This window comes from Phocoena sinus, chromosome 7, assembly GCF_008692025.1.
Source record: "Phocoena sinus isolate mPhoSin1 chromosome 7, mPhoSin1.pri, whole genome shotgun sequence".
Lineage (NCBI taxonomy): Eukaryota > Metazoa > Chordata > Mammalia > Artiodactyla > Phocoenidae > Phocoena > Phocoena sinus.
This window is the reverse complement of record NC_045769.1, coordinates 3091376-3105572: the sequence shown is the minus strand read 5'-3', so window position 1 is coordinate 3105572 and position 14197 is coordinate 3091376. Positions and strand designations below refer to the sequence as shown.

Sequence of the window (14197 nt, the reverse complement as noted above, 5' to 3'; positions counted from 1 at the left end):
GTGTGCCTGATGGCTCAGCCCCACGCTGTGAATTATCTGGGTGCAGAATGATACCCTGGGTGGGGGGCCCGTATCAGTCAGGCAGGAAGCAGAGAAGGTAACTCCGGGCAGCACGGTGGGTGAGTCCAGATGCTGAATGAAGAAGCTGCAGGTGGGGAAAGCCAGGACAGGCAAGAAGGCCTCGTGGGTGATGAGAGTCAGATGGCGGAGGCCTGGAGGATGGAGAGAGGGCCCCGGCTCTGCCCGGTGGTTTGTATCGATGTGTGAGCCCAGGAGCGCTGACTCATACAAAAGACAGTTTTGCTATCATAAATTCAGTGTGCTTGGGACAGGAGCGCATTGCCATTTAAAGCGTATGTCTGCTTCCTCAAAAAAGGGATTTGAAAGGTTTAAAATAAAATATGCATATGTTTTATTCGTAGTCAGAGAGCGATCTGGGGTGGGGCGGGGGGGGGCCTGGCAGGGACCTCCTGGAGCCCCTGGCGTGTGGCGGTGCCGGGACTGGGTGCTGCCACAGTCTGGAGAGGGGTCTGTCCGGGTTTTATTGACGGGCGAGGAAGACGGACCTTAATGAGACGGTTTTCCCAGAAGCTGAGCGAGTGGCTGGCCAGGATTCAGATCTGGACCTGGAAAAGCTGCAAAGCTGGGAGTCTTCCCATTACATCCTCTGCCTCCAGATCAAGTGTATAACCAACAGCGAAAACAAAGGGCGGCGTCAGTGTGTTACCCTTGGGATTAACCTTGGCAGAGGGCACGCTGCCACTCGCCACCAAGGCGGGGGAAGATCCACGTAGTCCCTAGCGTTTTGCAAGCAGACGTGCACCTTGAAAAACAGGTTTTTTCCTTGGTGCTGATTCAGGGCTCGTCGTATAAACACAGACAGGACCTTTGTGTCCACTGAGTGTTACCGAGAACACGGGAGCAGCAGCTGTTCGTCTAGCTGATTCTTGACGTGACCCGTGTCCCGGGCTGGGGGAGTGGGCACAGGTGGGCCCTTGGGTGCGCATGGGCGTTCGCGTGCACATCTAGAGAGAGGAGACAGACAAGCTTGCAGGTTTGGGGACGCGCTTTTATGACTGAGGATTGTGTACAGACAACATCCCTCGGTCTCCCCTCTGCATATCACATCTCCGGGCCTATTATTAGAAATAGCACCACAATCTGAGGTTATACGATCTGATAGCCCAGGCGCTGGCGTTTTAAGTTGTTGATTAAGTGGAAATGAATATGCTTTGGAAGACCCGCGTTTAACTAGTAGGGTTGATATTTTGGTGTAAAAATTGAGAAACACAATCCCTGTTTGCACTGGCCGGCGAGGCACCCTACCTCTGCACAGGTGCTTCTGAGCAGGACCAAGGCTTTCCTTAACAAGGAGGTCAGCTCGGCTGCAGGCAGACGTAGGCTGTGAATGCCTGGAGAGCAGTGACTGTCGCTGGGGGCTCAGGAGAGCAGGAAGCTGGCAGCACCACTGGGGGGTGTCAGAGATGGGTCGTGGTTGAAGCCACCCTAGTGCCTGGGACCCTCCAAGGCCAGCATGAGTGTGTGCACAGAGGAGAGGTGGGAAGTGTCATCAGTGCTGGAGGAGTGTAGACCTGTCAACAAGCCCCAGCAGACCCTGAGGACATGGGGGCCTCGAGCCGGCTGCAGATCTATCCAGATGGCCCAGGCACCCCAGCCCTCCTAGCCGCCCACCGCACCCCCCAGAATGGTTCTTTTCACCCGTGCGGATGGTGAGAACCGACTACATTAGCTGTGCTTGGGGGCTGTTTCAAAGGATTATGAGCTCCTTTTTAATGGATTTATTAGGGAGAATATGTAGATATTCTTTGGGAAATCTGAGTGAACCTCTTACTTTGTTCGAGAGCCTACACTAATGGAAAAAAGAATGGTGGTATGATGCCCAGGTGGTCATGATGGTCAGAGTGCATCTCTTGTCGCTACTGACCTGGTAAGCATTCCTGTGGGAGGAACAATGTTCAGTAGTCCTAGCGTTGAGTATATTGCTCTGTGCTCACCCACGTAGGCCTAGAAGCACCGAGTCTCAAGCCTTGTAGTTGCGGCAGTGCCTTGGACAATGCCTGACTCAGTCAAAGTTTTGTTGAATGAATGAATGAACGGATGGGTGCAGCAGACATCTCAGTCTTACCTAGAGATTACTACAAAATTAGGAGGAAGCTCTAGAGCAGACTAATATGTCAAGGTATGATAATAAGCTTTTCAAATTTTTTTCACTTATATTCCAGTGATCACTCCACTTGGCTGGAATATTCCTGGTATTCTGTTTGTATCTGTTGAATTTTCCACGTATTCTGCATGAATCCGAATGTGAAAGCCTCTTTCTTCACTCTTTGTGAATTTGACCAGTTGACTTTCCAATTAAATTTCTGTACTTTTTTGTTAAACTTTGATCACCGTGAAAAGAAATTTTAAATTGAAGATGAAGTTCTTTTTCCCATTAACGGTAACAGGTTATACAAACTTCTGCATTAGAATAGTAGCAGGATTCTTGTAGACTTGTGTGGACATGCCTGTGTTTCACCAGTATATCTGAAATAGAATGTAAAATCTGTTATGAAATTACTGATTATTTCAGTGAGACTTCAAGAGGTTTTTTTCATTCATATTTCACCAGTTTTCACCTTTTTTTCCAATATGGCTTTTATTCATATTCCTAGGTACTTACAGAACCTTTCTTTCTGATGTTTATACTTCTGTAACTGGATTTTATATTTCTTTCCCAATTTCTTTTGCCCTCCTCTATAGATCTATCAGGTTCAAAAGGTAGGCTCTTCCTTCTTTATTTTCTAATTTGCATGTACTCTTTTTCCCTTGCCAAGGACCTGGTCACCTTTCAGAAATAACACCTTTGATTGAAAACTCATCGAAGTTCTTACTGCTTCTTTTACTGCTTTATTTATGAATCGGTTTGAACAAGAATGCTTAGGTCCCCACTTCAGCCCACACGCAAAGCAGCCGTCAGCACACATTTCTGTGTACTGAAAGCTTTTCCCATCTCCCTTTTCTCAAGAAATTAGAAAATCGTTGAAGAAGAAAAATTAACTCTAAGACAAAATAAAAATCACACCTCAGAGTTTGGAAAACCTTTTGAAGTCAGGTATTTAAAAAGAAAGATTATCCTCTCATATAATTTTATTAGAAAGGGTTTAAGCTATCCAGGCATATTACCATACATGAGGAGATTATTACATACTGATTTAAAATCTGAGTAAAAAAAGAAAATGGTGATATAACAGTAAAATCCAACAGCTTAAAACACACCTGCCTTCTGTCTCCAATATTCTGTGTTTCCTAGTATTTTGTAAAAGCAGCTGAGGTTTAGAAATAAATGCACTGAGCAGGCCAGACACAGAAAATAAAGAGGAAGGCAACCAAGTCAGTGACTGCTGGTCCGGCAATAACGAAGGAAGGAGTAAGTGGTTCCCTGAGAACTTACAGAAAGTGTCTACAGTGAGCCTTTCCCCACAATGAATTGTTGTTACTTACGACACCTGTAATAGCTTCGTGTTTACAAATGTATTTAGTTCATAGATAAAGAAGGACTATGTTTGTCTTTGAGAGCAGCTAAGAAAATCAAAACACGGTGACTTAATTTCATAGGGTAGAACATGCCGACCCTTTAAACACCCTATATCAGTAAATGTAAAATTCTGTTTTTGGATTCCTTTACCAGCTACAGTTCCAAATTGCCTTTCCTTCCTGCCCCCCCGTCACTCTGCATAACTGCTGTCCCCCAGAGTGTTGAGAAACCAGTTAAGTAGGTGCCAGAATCTAGTTGGACTTCGTTAGTTTTTGCAGGGTCCGCTTGGAAATGTGTATTGAAGCTAGAGTTCCAACCCATACACAGAGAATCTAGGTAAGAATTTCATAGGTAAAAGACAAGGCTGGGGGCTTCCCTGATGGCTCAGTGGTTGAGAGTCCGCCTGCCGGTGCAGGGGACGCGGGTTCGTGCCCCGGTCCGGGAGGATCGCACATGCCGTGGAGCGGCTGGGCCCGTGAGCCACGGCCGCTGAGCCTGCGCGTCCGGAGCCTGTGCTGCGCAACGGGAGAGGCCACAGCAGTGAGAGGCCCGCGTACCGCGAGAAAAAACAAAAACAAACAAAAAGACAAGGCTGGGAGCCATCACATTATCTGATAGAGCAGGACATAACTGCCTAAAACCTAGACAAGGGACTCCTATGTGGTCATTTCCACTTTGATTCATTCCCATCTGGTGCTGCATCGAGATTATTTTCCTTTTACCAACTCACCAGGGATACACCCTTAGAACTTTGTCAGAATGGTCATTTGTACACAAAGTACAGCTACAGGGAGCACAGGAAGCCCTCCATGGGAAAACAGATACACATTTTTATCATAAAGATGTGTCCGAGGGAAGGGAAGGCTTTCCTTGTCACTGAGACTCAGGAAACGGAAAAGGAAGCAGTAAGGCTCTGTTCCAGCCCATCAGCTGCATCCATCACGGTTTCTCTCCTGCGGAATCAAAGCTGTTTCTGAAAGTCGAGCACTTCTGCATTCGTCTGGCTTTTGCTTCCTTCTGCATGACTCGCTGGCTAATCATAGCAGTTTACATGTGCAATATCGTACACTTTCTAGAGTTTGCTGTGCTGTCACTGCCAGCTAACACCAGGACTACTCGTTAACCGCACTTAACTGTTGGCAGGGGTGTCCTCCCTCCATGGAATGGCGTGGAGATGCAGCTGTAGAGTTACAGCAGCTGTTTATTAGGCCACCTGTGGACTCGATGAAAGACTTTAAATACCGATGCTTATTTTTGTCCTAAAAAGAGCAATAGGTGGAATGCAGTATTTGATATGGGTATAGAACTGGCCAAAAAGGGAAATATGGAAATAGAAAATCGGATAACACAGACTTCTATTGGAATTTACTTTTTGTCAATTTCTGTAGGCCCCCTCCTTTATAAAAACCACATTTTCTTTCTGTCTTTGCAGTTAAGCCGTGCGATAAAGGAGGGTTGATGGCATCAAATTTTCACATCTGGAATTTGACAGTGAGAGTGGGGCTAACATGAATTGAACGCAGAATAGCTTTAAGCCGTTGCATTTCACTTAAACTGATGTTAAAACGTGACTTTAGGAAGTGTTTACGTTTATTTCCTTTCTCGATTTATAGTCTAAGGAAAGGAACTTACAGAAAAAGATCTGGCTTATGTGCTCCGGGTATTAAGGTTCTGTATTGTTTGACTTTTTAAAGCACTGTTAACTTCTCCCTCCTGATTTTCTTCTTCCAGTTTTCTGCTTGCTGCCACCTCTAGGAGAAAGGGGCAAGGCCATCGAAGAGCCATATATATATTTTAAATCTGGCCGCCCATCAAAATAAATGGAAACTGAACCAAACATAGCAGCAGCCTGTTTCGGTCATTGTAAAACAATTTCAAAAATTGTCGTGTACTCTAACATCCAGTTTTTTTCTTCTGATGATAAGCTTTTCACGTGTAAGAGGAAAATCCCATCAGTGTCATACGATAGGGAGGTTTGGATGGTTGTTTCTTGCTTTTCTTATTAGAAATTGAGGGAAAAGTGAGGACAGCAAAGCCCCATTACTTGAGAGTCTACCTGTGTTCCCACCTGAATTTGGAATTGCTGTATTTAGTAACAGTAATAGCCACCCTGAGTCTGCTTTTCTGTTTCTAACTTGGGCCATTGCGGTCTAGACAGGCAAGCTGAAACCATGGAGGTGTTGGCTAAAGAAAACACCAAGCAGGACTTTTCTTCCCTGGGCCAAGACCTCTTCTGCAACAGCCTGCTTGGTCATCTTGCCATCAGTGGCGTGTTATAAAGACGTCCAAAGCCCAGAAATTCTCGAGGGCCTAAATTTAGCCTGGCTGTCAGATGGCTGGAGCAAGTGTACCAGAAATCTAGGGGCAGCACACCATTTCTCCCCCTTTCCTCTGGTGTTCTCGTTCCTGTTGTAGCAACACGGGAATGGCTTTGGCTTCTCTTAAATCGTGCTTTATTCCTGTGGTACACCTGCTCCGAAGGCATGGACAGCTTTACAGAGGGGCTTGAAAGCTGCTGGGCTCAGTTTGAATTGCTGGTCTCTACGGAGGCCACCCCCTCGCCCCAGGACTGCTTCGTCCTGGGCTCTCTTGTCTTCCCCGAGGGAGCGGGTCGGGAGGCTCTGTCTTCACAGGCTCACAGGCTGCGTGGGGGTCAGAGCCTGACCATGTGCTTCCCTGCTCTGCCTTGGCATGCTACCTTGACCCTGAGGCTTGGCAACAGTTTGGAAATGCATGTCAGAACAGTGTCCTATGCGATTACCGTTGCACTTCTCGCCTAATTTTCTTTCCCTTCTGTCTGTAGAAATATTATGGGCTGGATACAAAGTGGGGCGACATCGAGCAATGGATGGTAGGCCTTGAATCTGATTTTTAAAAGCGTAAATGGTTTGTAATTGGATTCTTCCACAGTTTAATGACATGGCTAGATCCCTGTTGCACCCTAATTTGATACTGAGTGATTTCCTGCTGGGCATGCTTGCATCTGGCCTGGTTGTTTACATCCCACGTGAAGCCTGCTTAGAAGGTACCCTGGCCAGGGCTGGTGTCAGGTCTGTTCAGTAGCTGACTCCTGGAGCTTCCAGGCCAGCGTTTGTGAGGGTCTCCACCCCGACCACGACCCCGATCTCCTCTGCAGTGGACTCCCCACTGGGGACACTCGGGCTGGGCATTGGCCCTGGCGCGAGAACCTTCCCACGAGCATCCCGTCCAGCCAGCTCTAGTTGCCGGTCACCCCATTCTGACCTCTATACTTCGCTGCTGGGTACCGCCCCCCCCCCCCCCCCCCGCAACCTCATCTGCTGTGCCTGAGAAACCACTGTCCTCTGGTGAGAAAATTCCTTTACCTTCTCACCCTGTTTCCTGGCACGACTTAGCTGTCCTCCTTAGTCGGTTAAAAGCTGGCCCGCCCCTCACGATACCCCTGTCCTTACGACCCTCCCGGGGGAGATCTTGCCCCCTGGCGGGAGGTTCTAGAAGAGGGGCGATTCCAAGAGCTGTCCACTGGTCCCGAGGGAGCACGGCTTCATGCCTCCTGTCATGAATTCATCCACCTGAGTGCTCCCCACCTCTTCCTGTCCTTGTCACCTTGCTGACTGGCCTCATGGACATCATCCCATACCTATAGCATTTGAGAACCTGACCAGTGTGGAACTGTCCTATTAGATGTCCCTTACACATAAAATAATCTAAGGGAGTATAAAATTACCTAACATTTAGAGATCTGTGTATAATATAAAAGGAAACAGTTGATGAAATATAAAGAGCACACAATTCCTCTATTTAAAAAATTATTAACTTCAGCCTCTGTTATGTGTAAACCATCATTCTAAACCATCAGCCTCTGTTATGTGTAAACCATCATTCTAAGTTTATATGGCACAGGCAGTTGTATGTTTATCAAATCGTAAGACACAGTTAAAAGATGTGTCAGTGTTTTATATACCACTGAGAAAGAAAAAAAAAGTTGCTAATTATAATCGTGAGCAACTTTGATGATAAGATATGCGCCAACTTCAGAGACGTCCAAGTGCAAAATGGAGCACCTTAGAATGCACAAAATATATAGTAGATAGGGCGGCATCCGTACTGGATCTCTTACGAAAATGATTTCTCTTCCGACTCCTGAAGAGAAGTGAGTAAGGTTTTGAATGTGAGAAGAAAAGTAGGCTGATTTAAATGGACCACATTCGATTCGGAAAAAATTAAGACCCTGCTTTTCACCCAACACACACTTGCTTTAAAAGCCAAAATGAAATATGCCGATTCTTTGTGTGCTTAAGCCCCCCCACCCACTTTTAGAAGAAAACATTTTCCCCCAGTGGTTTAATTGAAGCCTTTAAGCAAAAGCAAAGAAAATGTTTGTTTGACATATCAGAAATACTGTATTACGGAGTATCTAAGCCTTCGCCTGTGTCTGCCCTAACCTCTCTCTGCTGTTTCCTCCGTTGCTTTGGTAGGAAGACAGTGAGCGCTACTCCCGTAGATCCAGAAGAAACACGTCGGTTAGTACTGTGTTTGTTCATTACCTCGGCGTTTTGACTCAAGTCTGATTTGCAGTTTTAATGGCTGAAATACATAAATTGTCTCTCTGTCCATCTATCCATATGTATATACACCTATCTATAGATCTGTATCTATATCTTAATGATACTTATGAAAGAAATTAACTTACACTGATACTGTTACCTAAACAAAGAGTGTGAACTCAGCCTTTAGCATTGTGACCTGACTTTGGTGAGGCAAGAGTGAGGGTTTGAAAATTTTCTGAGTTTCATGACAGTTTCAGTGCTTTTTTCGCTATTGAATACCCATGAATAATTTGCAGAGTCATAGGCATTAAGCTACATGTTTGTAGGTTACCAGCGAAGTGAACAGCATCGCTGTAGTGAAATTAAAGTCGTGTTATCCAGACACAGTCTTCTGTTAAGCAGAGGTGCACAAACAAAGCCCTTTTGGCGAAAACCCAGGCTCATGTGCACTGAGATTTTCAGAGGGGCCTGATCTGCCCCCCTGCCATGTGTCGGGTGAGCCGCTTCCCTCAGAGCTGGTCACTGGTTTCTCTGTGTCCGTTACATCATCGCCTCATGGTTGTTTTCATCCTTTCTTTTTACTAGGCGTCTGATGAAGATGATCGCGTGTCAGCGGGTAGCCGCGGAAGTCTGAGGGTCAGTAACCAGATGGTTGAGTTTGCATGGTACAGTCTGTGTCCACGCTCCTGGCCCTTCCATCCCTGCGTTCAAAGTTCTTGTTCATTATCCCTGTAGCCTCTGTTCAATGGTGGGATGTCTCCTTGTGATGTAGAGAGATTAGTGATAAGCGTAAGCAGTTTTGTTGTGTCTTCCTCCCCAGAGTGGAAGTCCTCCTTTCTTCATGTTGGTCCACATCACGAAACTGCCCCATTTAGAGTAAGTTGCCTCATTGCTAGCATGGTGAAGGGGAGCACGAAGGCTCATTCTGTCCTAATGGAAGTGCACAAGCTCCCCAGCAAATTGGAATCTCAGTTAAAGTAACTACAAGTTAAAGGAGCTATTATTCAGTGATGTTTCCCATAGCTCTTTGAAAGCTGCTGTAGGCAGGCTGCCGGTGGAACACCAGGGCACATTGAATCCGTCCAGCCTGGGGCTTCAGGAGCCTTTCCTTTCATCAACTATAATGAAATCTCTTCATCACTGACAGCCTGATGGTCGATAAACACAAATACACATTTTTCCTTAAACATTCCAAAAATCTTCATAGTTATACTTGAAAACAAGGCATGCTTTGGGAAGTGAAGTAGAGAAAAACGTGTTTTGCTTAGTCCTTTAAGTCAGTGAATTAATCTGAGCTTGTCAGTGTAATTTACCCCTGGATTAAAGCTGCATCTCTCTGCTGGTAATAATTCGGTCTCAACGCAGCCACTCCATTTTACGGAAGGACTGTATGGGGCAGAAGCCTTGTTTTCAATCACCATGGCGATTAAATCATGATGTAACTCCTAGCCTTCTTATAGGCGCACCAAATGTACATTTAATTTAGCTGTTTATAACAATAAACTATAAAGGTGATACAGTCAGCCTTCCATATACCCAAGGTTCTGCATGATTCAACCAATCACGGATTAAAAATATTCGGAGGGAAAAATTCCAGAAAGTTCCATAAAGCAAAACTTGAACTGGCAACTATTTACATAGCATTTTACATTGTGTTTACAACTATTCGTGTAGCATTTACATTGTATTAGGTATTACAGGTAATCTAGAGATGACTGAATGTGTACAGGAGGGTGTGCGTAGGTTATATGCAAATACGACGCCATTTTATATAAGGGACTTGAGCATCTGCAGATTCTGGTATCTGGGGGGGTCCTGGAACCAACCCCCCCGCAGATACCGAAGGATGGCTGTACACTGTTGCTTTGCTGTTAACAACTGTCATTGGCCTGAAGCTGCCAAAGGCATATCCATCATGGTTTTGCTGGAAAGTTACGGTTCAAAGGTGAAGTCAGTTAAAGAGCTTCCTTGCTATTTGAAACTTTCTCCTTAGCCATGTAGTTGTAACTTCCTCACATACCCTCTGACATGATTCACGCAAGAGGAAGTAAGATGTATGTAACCTAAACATTATCAATGCAAAACTCAGTTTGCAGAATCTGTAGACAAGGGTCAGAAATTACAGCAGTCCAGCAGGCGCAGGAGAAGGTCGGGTCCTTGAAACCAAGTGAAGAAGATACCTTTCCAAGGAGAAGGGGCGTGATCATGTGAGCACAGGACTCACCTGACCATTGGCCAAGACGTTGGTGGGCTTGACAAGGGCACTTTTGATGGAAATAGTGAGGGCAAAACCTGACTGTTTGGGGCTCAAGAGAGAATAGGAGAGAGACTGGAGAAAGACCCCAAACTCTCTTTCAAAACAGCATTTTCCATCTGCGATCCTCCTTGAAATTGTATTCAAGATTTTGTTTGTACTCGCATTTTTCTGGGAAAATAATCTGTCACTTTCTTAAGATTCTCAGAGCTGATCCCAAAGAGCTTAAAACTATTGTATCATTAGTGGTTGTTTGGGTGTTTATAGCATTTATTTCATTTTCAACGATTTTAACCAGAAATGAGCTAAATTTCTGTGCTGGACACCATTCTTTGCCAAGATACAAGCCTATTTGTTTTAGGATATAAAAGTTTATGGAGGAGCTCCACAATTAGGGTGCTAAGTAAGAGACGGGGGGAAGGTGGAAAGTCAGCAGTGGATGGGTTTTCGTCGCTAGCCGGGTGGCGTGCTCCCCTGCTCTTTCCCCTGACTCACTTGATCTAAAGAAACAACTCTCGTTAAAAATCACAGACCTTGAGAACTTGGATCCTGGGGATAAGAGTCAAACCTTCTAATTTTTACAGACACAGAACAAGCCCAGAGCAGCGAGGGGGCCTGCTCAGGGCCAGGGTGCTGTGACAGCATCAATCCCAAAGCCCCTCGGGGGCCCGGAAGTGGCCTCTCCTGGTTGGTGGGCGGGCAGGGTTCCCCACTGCGCCTCCCCCGCCAGGGGGGCTCATCTCAGGCCATCAATGCGTAGGGCCAGTTTCTGCTGTTTTTCGTATTTTAATATTTGGAACTCTTTCGTTTGCAAAGTTCAAAGACCCTATCTTTTTTTTTTTGCGGTACGCGGGCCTCTCACCGTTGTGGCCTCTCCCGTTGCGGACCACAGGCTCCGGACGCACAGGCTCAGCGGCCATGGCTCACGGGCCCAGCCGCTCCGCGGCATGTGGGATCCTCCCGGACCGGGGGAAGAACCCGCGTCCCCTGCACCGGCAGGCGGACTCTCAACCACTGCGCCACCAGGGAAGCCCGAAGACCCTATCTTTTATCTCTTGACTTTCTCAAAATACAGGCCTTCTTCACTCCACTGACAGTGATGATAAACCCTTAAAAATGGAAGAAATTTTTTTTTCTAGCGTTTGTATGGACATTCTCAGAAAACCTAGATTTAGATATCACAAGTACGTAATTTTCTCTACTTAAAGATTGAGAGTGACACATCTGTTGACCTTTTGCCTAATATAAATAGAATGCTTCAGGTAGAGGAGGAGAAAGGATTGCTCAGATTGCTTCAGATTCCATGAATTGGGGCAACAGCTGCCATGGAAGTGTCATTTCATGCTAATGGATTTTATGGTAATGCTAATGTAATTGCATTTGTAAATACATACGAGACCCTAGAAGTCCTGAAAATAGGTGAATTTCATTAAGATTTCCGAGATTGCCTGTTTTCTGTTTTATGTTTCTGTTATGCCTTCGGTAGCTTTTTAATTGATTTTGGGCAACTCTTTTGTGTTGTTTTTCTCTTCCATCCCACCTCTGACAGTCGCAGCCTGACTTGGAGTACGGGGGTCCCTACGCTTGGGTGAGATGAACACGTGGCCTGATCCTGATAGTGTTGCGTGGGAGATAATAATCTGTGGCGTTTCCACTAATCTCATGAGCATTTGTTTTAAAAGACACACATGCCACGCACCTGTTCTTACCTGGGGCCTGCGAGCCGGAGTGCACACACCACAGTGCACACACCACAGTGAGCTCTCTTCTTCCCAGAGCCTCCTGGGTACAGCTCTGACCCTCTTGGGTGCGTCTGGAACCCAGGTGTGGGTGCTTGACCATCTCCCGCACCCGGCGGCCTGTGAGCACCGCTGTCTGCCAGGCTTTGGGGTAGCAGCTGCAGACACCAGATGGGAAAGATGGTGTCTTCTTCAGGGAACTCAAATCAGATCAAGAATTCCCAAGCCTCTACATTTCCTTTAAAAGATTGAATTTAAAGTCATTTTATCTAATGAAAAATTGATTATTTTCTAATCTGTATCCTTTCAAATTAACTGTCCCAGATGGCTCTTTGGCCAGAAAGTGCTCTTTGAGAAAGACCCCAAATCCAGTAACTCAAACGAAGCCTTTAGATTTAAATTCAGAATTTCCCTCCTTACATCCATCTAGAAGAGTTTGTACGCCTTATGCTTTCTGAAAACCTATAAACTTAAATTACACTAAAAGGAAGAAAAATGTAATCTCACCAGCATTAATCACACTCAGTATTAAAGTGACTCAGCCCTGAAATTATTATAGCAGATTATACACTTCTTCACTTGAAGGACTTTTTCCAGAAGGATTTTGTGCTTCATTCATCCCATTGCATTGAAAAAATATCTAGCAAACTCCGGATTTTAAAAAATATTTTTACCCTGAAGATGACAATTAACAGGACCGTACATCGGCACAGCACACTTGTGTCCGGAGTCTCCCGGTGAGGCTGCTGTTCTCCCCTTTCAAACTAAATTGAGTGCGTCAAGGATTGCCCTTCAGAGCTGTGATTTTGCCTTTCTTATTTTGTTTCCCATCTCTAATGCCCTTGAAGGTGCTGTCTTTTGACTCCGTAGAAGAATACCTAAAACCGTTCATGAAAATAATAACAGTTGCGTTTTGCATGGTCACGCGTGAAGTTGGTTATGCTTTGACAGCACTGCATGGAGCCGTGAGCATTCTGACTAATCACGTTACCATTAGAATAACTGGTTTTGATGGGACATTTATTCTTATATCTGACCTAGCCTCTTTCAGAAAATGCTGACTGGTGAATGTCTTTATTTTGTTCTGTCTTGGAGCAGTGCTTCTCAGTGTTACTATATGTAAGATTCACCTGGGGAACTTGTGAAAATGCATATTCCCGGGCCTCCGGGTATTCCGATGTCCTGGGATGGGCAGCACGCCCCGTGACCAGGATGCAGGTGGTCTGAGGAGTGTTGAAAAACAATTCTGTAAAACAAAGCTGGGGGAACGTCCGAGACCTGACTTAAGATGAAGGCGACACATGCCTTCTGTGGTCTTTTCATTCTGATGTTGTTAACAGTTAATTTTCAACCCTCCTTATTACCCTCTTGTGCCACTAAAAACAGCTCCACCCGTCTGAATTCAACACAGAAAAACTACCCAAGAGGAGAAAGTTGGTGTGTTATTTAAGAAGGTCACAGTACTTCTCACTGCAGAGATGTTGTTGGTGAGGTCTACACATTTGGGAGTACGTTGTAGGGATGCGTTCTCTATGACAGAGTTTCATTACAACAGAAAAGTGTGGTTCCACAAAGCCTTCAAAAGAAGGGTTTTTCCTGCATTTTCATGGAAGGCCAGAAGAGAAAGGGACAACTGAAGGAGGGCCTTTGCTCTCCCAACCTTCACCCACCCTCTGCTTTACGCTGCAGGCTAAATGAGAGAATGAGAAGATCAAAAAGGAGAAATCCATCTACAGCAGTATGTATTTTATAAGCAACAGTGGAAAGCCAGAGGCTCTATATATGTAATACATTTTTCTTCCTTATTTATTAGCAAGGGAAGAATCATCTAAAATTGATTGACGTTAGCCTTCAATATTAATTTTTTCCAGAAACTAGCTTCTAAACAGATATCAAAGGAATAAGACTGAGGTCTGAGATATACGAGTCCTTGACATGCAAGATTATTTCTCTCGAGAGAGAAAAAAAGGAAATTAGACTGAATAAAAATTCCTGCCAATCTCCAAAGGTTTTTTTACTAGCAAATTTATTTCAGAAATGTTTTAATATACTCATAGTTTTAAATTTTAATTTTGAAGGATTTCCACATACTCTTTTTCATTTAGAAACTTCGAATAGACTTGCTTTTGAATTGTAA

The 14197-nt window shown here is 45.1% G+C and overlaps 1 protein-coding gene across 14 annotated transcripts in view; it reads left to right on the top strand.

Moving 5' to 3' along the window:
- Positions 1-14197, top strand: part of LRRFIP1 (LRR binding FLII interacting protein 1) — a 144424-nt gene that overhangs the window by 80643 nt on the left and 49584 nt on the right. For 5 of the 14 annotated variants that reach the window (XR_004350700.1, XR_004350694.1, XR_004350698.1 and 2 more), the window contains exon 3: positions 8653-8703. The exons of 7 other annotated variants lie outside the window; for them this stretch is intronic. Coding sequence is in view for 2 of the 7 variants with exons in the window: in XM_032637274.1 (XP_032493165.1) it covers positions 2764-2781; positions 6342-6389; positions 7996-8040; positions 8653-8703; positions 11871-11909 (201 nt within the window). In the remaining 5 variants the exon portion in view is untranslated. Of the gene's footprint in view, positions 1-2763; positions 2782-6341; positions 6390-7995; positions 8041-8652; positions 8704-11870; positions 11910-14197 lie in introns of all 14 variants that reach the window. 2 more of the 14 variants (XM_032637274.1, XM_032637271.1) reach the window with 2 other exon arrangements.